The 6,810-nt window shown below is 51.6% G+C and overlaps 1 protein-coding gene across 1 annotated transcript; it reads right to left on the bottom strand.

Annotated features, from left to right (window-relative positions):
* Positions 1 to 2,936: 2,936 nt before the first annotated feature.
* Positions 2,937 to 6,430, bottom strand: LOC144249570 (ral guanine nucleotide dissociation stimulator-like). Its single transcript, XM_077791682.1, has 3 exons — positions 6,318 to 6,430; positions 5,229 to 5,343; positions 2,937 to 3,308 (listed from the first exon to the last, which is right to left on the bottom strand). The coding sequence occupies exons 1-3, from the start codon at positions 6,333 to 6,335 to the stop codon at positions 3,103 to 3,105; spliced, it is 339 nt and encodes a 112-aa protein (XP_077647808.1). The 5' UTR covers positions 6,336 to 6,430; the 3' UTR covers positions 2,937 to 3,102.
* Positions 6,431 to 6,810: the final 380 nt, after the last annotated feature.

Below are 6,810 nucleotides of genomic sequence, written 5' to 3'. Positions count from 1 at the left end.
CTGCCTGAGAGGGGAAGTTCACTGCCCTTGCAAGGCTGTGGCAGGCACCTCCAGGACTCCTCCCATTCGGGGCTGACATTCCACTATGAGTGTGGTCCTCTATCTCATTAGGTATCACAAACCTTTGGGTCCCTGAGAGGCACATGGCAGCCCCAAGACAGAGGCATGAGGGGGCTACACACTTGGGCTTGGTGGTCTGGTGCTTACCTTGGGAACAAGAGATCCAGCACCTGCTGGGTGGGGATGAAATCCCAGGAGATTAACCCCATGTTGCTGCTGAACTGTAGGTTCCTCCCACAAATGACAGGCAGGAGCTCATTCCTAAGCTGGTCCTCCTGCCTGTAAGGTTCAAGGCTCTGAACCCTGAAGGGCTCCTCCGTGTTCTGATCATTTTCACCCTGGGTTGGGACCAAGAATGGTGGGTTCAAAATGGAAATGGTGACAAACAGAAAAATGACTTGTGCCAATACACTAGAGTCAAAGCACAATGGGACAGTTCCCATCAGTACAAACACACACACACACACACACACACACACACACACACACACACACAGAGTCAGAATAGGAGTCCTGGGCCATTCATCAGGGATCAGACTAGAGGGCCTGCTGGGCTCACCTGCCCTGTGCTACTCACTGTTACTCTTGAGCTCCTCTGCGACAATCGCCAGAGGCTGTGGCGTCTAAGACGAAGCCTCACCCAGTGTATCCACAAAAGGGCTAGTTGGCCCCCCTGAGATTCCTGGGAGCCTGAGGCTCGGCATTGTCTGCAACCACAGGAGAACATCCTTCTCCCTCCAGTGGCTCCAACCAAGTGAGCTCGGATGGCTTGGTCAGTGAAGTGGGTGCCTGGATACCAGGGTTCCATGTTCTGTTTGATCCATTGTCAAGGCAATGATGTCATTTCCTGTGCCCATACCTGAGCCTCTTTTCACATAAGACCACTTTCAAAAGCCCTATGGGCTGCTGATTTCTCCTCCATGCCTACCCATCTCAGGTGCGCAGGTGTTCACCAACAACTACCCAAACATCCCCACCAGCATCTGCCCTGCTTGGTGCCACTAGAGTTGCAGCTTGGAGCCTTCAAAAATGCATTCACAACCAGTCCTTCCCTCTCAGCATCTTTTGGACCCTGGTCCCATCATTGTGCAACTCATGGTGTGCCCAGTCTTTTCTGGAAAGTAGGGTAGCATCTAATCTCTAGGGTTTATTGTGTCTATTGGCCCATAACACCCTCTATTCTCTCTGAAACCAGAGATGGGACTCACAGGTGGCTAAAGCACAAATGTAGAGATGGGATAATCACAAGAAAGGGAGAGACAAAGAATGCACCCTAACTCAATCAGGTCTGTGTCCCACACAGGGACGTGGCCAATGTCCGTCCCATCGTGGCTGCAGTTCCCTCTCTACACCATGGCAAGTTGGAGGGGACTGAGATGCAGAGGCTGCTCCCCTCTGCCTTACAACTTCCCAAGGCTTCTCCTAAGATTTCAAAAGGGCCAAGTGTGTCTAGTGTTGGGGTCTCACAGAGACTCCGAGGTACCACAGCATCCTGCTGCCCAGAACCGGTTCACCCCTCACCTCAAGGGGGCTCAGCCTCTGGATTCATGGGAATTGAAGTGGGTACAGGTGATGGGATATCACCTCCAAGACTGAGTTATGCCAAGTCCATGACCCCTGTCTGCATCCCTGTCTCCAGCACCACTCCCCCCTCTCTCTTTCCTCCTCAGAGCAAACAAATCCATTTAGCAAGTGTGTCCTGTGATAAAGACATGACGGTCACCCATCCTCTCCTTACAAAAACACTGAGGCTCAGCCAACATGGATCCTACAGGGAACACAGGCATAAACTCAGACTCCGATCCTCCCAGCCGAGCCTCAGTGGAGCCTGGACTCCCAGCCTCCTGAGTCAAGGAAACAGAGGTTCCTAGCCGAGCCACCTTGGATGCAGCCGCACACAAACTGAACTCATCAATGCCCCTTGCTCTCAGTTGTGAGTAAGAGGGGAAGTGGTGTTTCACAACCCTGGACATCAAGTGCAGTCTCCAGGCTTTGGGGTGTGCCCTGGCCTCTGTCTATCTGCCCAGGCTCTCCAACCCACACTGGCCTCTTACCCAACCTCCTCCTAGGGCCAAACTCAATCCTGCCTCTCAATTTCTGCTGCCTTCCCCAACACACTGCTCCCCAAAATGAGCAGGGCTGGCTCTCGGTTATCATGCTGGTGCCAGCAGCAATGCCACCCCACTGACATAATTCTGAGTCCCAACCTAGGCACTCCAGCTGTCTTTGCCACACCTGGCCTGTTTGGGCTCTGGCTCTTGCTCTTTTCTTTCATGTGCATGTGTTTTGAGGTTTTGAGTTTCTCCCACTGCAGAACTGCAGCTGTGGCAGGGTAGAGCTCATGAGGGTGACATTCTGAGCCACATCCAATCCCATCAGGACTGTTCACTGGGGTGACTGCTGGAACACAGTGATGAGTGAACACATGGGAGGTGGTTGGACCCACCTTGCCTCTGAGTGGCTTCCTTTCAGGACAGGAATGTAGGGATGGGAGCCCCTGGCGTGGGATGCTTTGCACAAGGCGTGACCATGGGCTCTCTTTCCTGGCAAAAATGGCTCCACTCAGCATGGAGAGCACTGTCATTCCTGGTGGCTAACAACAGCCCTGGACCCCAGAAAGGAACCCACACTTAAGTTTTACGTCTGAGTGTGCGTGTCCTCGAGGAAATGAGGTCTCCTGATCCCAGGTGCAAAGGGGTAAGTCCTCTAACTCCAGGGGCCATGAAGGGACATCTGAGTTTCCCTTTTTTTGCCATCTGCCAAACTCCTAAAAACCAAAGTTCTTGCTGATAGAATGAAACATTCCTTCCTGTTGGTTTGGATGTGTCCTTTAGGAATCACTGCTACATTTAGTATACTCAAATCATCACAGTAGATCAGGTAACAAAAACATATATATTTTAAAATAATAATATATTAATGGAAACAACAAACACAGGATAGAGTAACAACTGTGTTACTAAACAAGGTCAAGGACAATGGCAAACTATAGATTCAAACTTTGAAGAAAATAGTAATCAATGTAAATATTCCTGGGCTGCCTCAGCCCCGCCCAGGCACACAGCAGCAGAATGGTTTTGCAAGCATCCTCAGGAGGGCAGGAGCCTTCTTTGCAGGACGAGAGGGAGGTTGAGGCTGGATCCACCCATCATTCTTTTGGGAGAGGCTCCTTTTCCTCAGCACAAAGTTGGATTTTTTGTGAGGATTCTTGGCATAAAATACGTTGGCCTCTGCTGGAATCCTCAGCTCTGGGGAGAGAGGGGTGTACAAAAAGAAGGTGGCACTCAGGAGGTGCTCCCTAGGACACGCCAACATCTGAGAGCCTGTGCCAGAAAAGGCCAGAGCCACACACCTGAGAGCTCTCCAATTCAGCACCAATACCAACAAAGACAGCCTCCACAGTCCTCCCTGAGGAAGAACTAGGCAGAGCACTTCAACAGACCTAATGTCTGTTCCTACCAAAGGCTTTGGACTCCAGAATATCTCAGGTCCTCTTGCATCTGCCAAAGCACACCACTAGGGTTTGCATCTGAAATCTCCCACAAAAGGCTCCTGTGCCGAAGATTCAGTCCCCACATGAGCCATCTTCATAGGTGGGTTTGGAGGGAAGCATTGGATGGTGAGTGCTCTGATGTCAACATGAAATTCTCATTCAAGATGAATACACTACTGGGGGGTGGGAGGGACTGGAAGAAAGGTTGAGCATGGTTGGAGTAAGACCTAAACAGGGTTGCGCCCTGGGCAACAGTACCTTGTTCCTGTTGGCTCCACTGAATCCTCATTCTCCAAGCAGAGGTCCTCCCTCTCCATCTTTCTCTCTCTCCCTCTCTGCCAGCCTCGTTCTCTCTCTCCCAGTCTATGCCTTTGTGGCAAGGGCTGAGGAGCTCTCCCTCCACTGCCACACACTAGAGCTTTATGGACAGCCTCAGTGCACAACCAAAGAGAAAGCTATGAAACCCAGAGAAAAGGCCTAGGATTCCTCCTCTGAGTTATTTTCCTCAAGTATGGCCACAGTGAGGACAGGCTGACCAGCACGGATACCACGTTAGAGCCATGCTTCTGCGTTGGTGGAGCCCGCCTCCATGTGAACCAGGCTTCTGAGAATGGAGGCCACAAATACTGCCCTACTGAGAACAATGGTTCCAAAGACCAGCAAAGGGACTGCTTCCCTCCAACATGGTGTATGGCCCAGTGGTGCCATGACCCCGAGTGGGGGAATACAACAGCCGCTTCTCCTTCCTCTGAACATGTGTTTCCTGTCGCCCTCCTCTAACCTAGAGCCTGTTCTCCATCCCTTCTGGGTTGGATGTGGAGATCTCTGCTATGAATTTCTTAGGCTACCAAGGCCCCAGACAGACTTCCTCTTCCATAGACTCTACTAACCTAACAGTAGGTTAAGATAGGAGACAAGTGATCCTAGAACTCATAGGGATGGTGGTCTTCAGGGTACATAGGCTGGGATAATGGCTGCTGTGGTGTTTGGCTCACAAAAACCAACCAACCAACCAACCAACAAAAAAGCGCTGGCATTATTATCAGATGAGCTCTGTGGCTAAGTGCTCAGGAAGCCCTCATCTGACTTTAGTTAGGGATCACAACCTGGCTATTGTGATCACTCCTTGCCTAGTGGACTCAGGTGCGTAAGACCATGGAATTTATGCAAAAACAGATGATTCAGGCTGTCTCCCAGGCTGTGTTTTCTTCCCAATTTCATCCTGTTACTGCTTGCTAGAATCCTGGCAATGCTCTGCCCAGGCAGTGGTTTTTTGGTCACACAGAAGGCTTTCAATAGTACTGCTTCAGTCCACAAAATGCCAGTTCCCTCTTTAGCCCATGCATTCCCATGTTCCTTTGAAACCACTCCTATCCCAGACCATGAAAACATACTGCTCCTGGAGAGAGGCTTTCCTCCTCACTCCTCAAAGATGTCAGCTTTGGATGCCTGTTCATGTCCAGGGGAGGGCACCTGGTGGGGAGCCGCAATATCCACTGGGGTATACTATTGGACCTCAAGACCTTCCACCAGCAGAAGTGCAGTTGGCTTTGTGCACGAACCCAACACACCTGTTGGAGTGTTCTTGGGGGTCAGAGACTACTCTTTGTTGCTAAGAGTTGACCTGAGTCCACATCCTGACCCTTGCTCTCTGCCATCTGATTGTCTCACTTACTCTGACGGCGAGAGATGATTTGGCCCAGCTCATAATCCTCTGGATTCTCCTCAGTAAGGAAGTGTAGGTCGAGGGCGCTGCGGATGACAACAGGAGCCCTATCCTGGCAGGTCACCTGGAGCAGCATGGGAGACAGGCCTTCAGGAAATGGGCCTTGAAGTGACTACTCAAGGACAGTGGGCAGGGGCATTCTGGAGGCACCTCCACTCTAAATACAAGTGCAACATCCATGACCCTACTACCTGAGGCTGACCTCCTGCTCATCGTGTGGGCTCTTCCCACAGGCTACTAGCCCAATCCTTGTACATAGGACTTCCTGGGCCTGCCATTGCTCTTTGTGGAGCTGCACTCCTCTCGGAGTGAAAGGACCCCACTACCTGCATACAGATGCAATCTCATCCCACAAGATGGGAGGAATGGGACAATAGCCTCCAAGATCCTAGGTCTGCCCGAGGATGCAGGCGGCATTGGGAATGGCCTAGGCACAAAACCTAGAGGCTTTGGTCTGGATTGCCAGGGCCAAAAACAGACCCAGGAACATGACCACACACAGGAGTGCTGAAAGATAGCCACGAGAGCTCCTGGCCTCCAGAGGCTCAGTGCTGGCTGGGATGTAGGAGGGCACCTCATCCGGCAAGGGTGGTCATTGGGTTACCTGGACATTTAGTGTGCTTGCTCCACATCCATATCGACTCTGCAGAGAGACTCTCTCAGCTCCTTGTTCAAGGAACATGGAGAACCTCCCACTGCTGTCCTCCTCCATAGACGTCAGCATCCCATACAAGGGAACCTGCAACCTAGTTCCTGTCCTATTCTCATCTGTCACCCATACCTGTCCCTGCCCTTCTGGACTGCATGCTGCCACCTGACACACAGACTCCCTCAGACATGGCAGTGGACAAGCTGCTGCACTCGCTCATCTCAGCTCCAGCCCTTCACACTGACCTCTCCCTTCTTGATTCCCATCTATCCTCCTGATCATCCAGAAGCTCCAAATTCAAGAGGGCATGAGTAGTCCATGGTATTGGACCAGTGTCTGCTCCCCACCCAGGTGTAAGCACCACGGGACACCCCTGCTCCCAGGCTTACCAGAACACTCTTGGCCATCTCTGGACTTTGTGTTTCTAAGTGGACACGAATTAAGCAGGTGTCTCCCACCTGCTTGTGGGAAAGCGGCCTGGAGGACTTGCAGGTTGATTCTGAGAACTGTGGGGGATGGAACATCAGCAAACCCAGAAACAGAAAGCCACCCCAGACTGTCAGTTGGCTCTATGGGCTTCCAGCAAATATGGCCAGGTGCTGAGGCTTCTTATTTCCTCAGGTCGGAGTGGAATGGCAGCACATGCACAGCTTGAATAAGGTAGGTGTTTACCTCCTTTCCCTTGACCTGGGGGCGTTTCCTCACGATGAAATATTGTATTCCCAGATTCATGGACAGACACACGAGTGCGTGGTCAGAGACCTTGATTTCTGCAGAGCAAAGTGGAGAGAATTGTTAGGTGGCACTCAAGGATTATACCACAAAACACCCACAACCCCTGAGAGTCTCCGCCAGGCCCATCACACTTTGGTATTTTGGGGC

This window comes from Urocitellus parryii, chromosome 12 (genome assembly GCF_045843805.1).
Source record: "Urocitellus parryii isolate mUroPar1 chromosome 12, mUroPar1.hap1, whole genome shotgun sequence".
Lineage (NCBI taxonomy): Eukaryota > Metazoa > Chordata > Mammalia > Rodentia > Sciuridae > Urocitellus > Urocitellus parryii.
The sequence above is the reverse complement of the archived record's forward strand: the minus strand, read 5'-3'. Positions and strand labels throughout refer to the sequence as shown.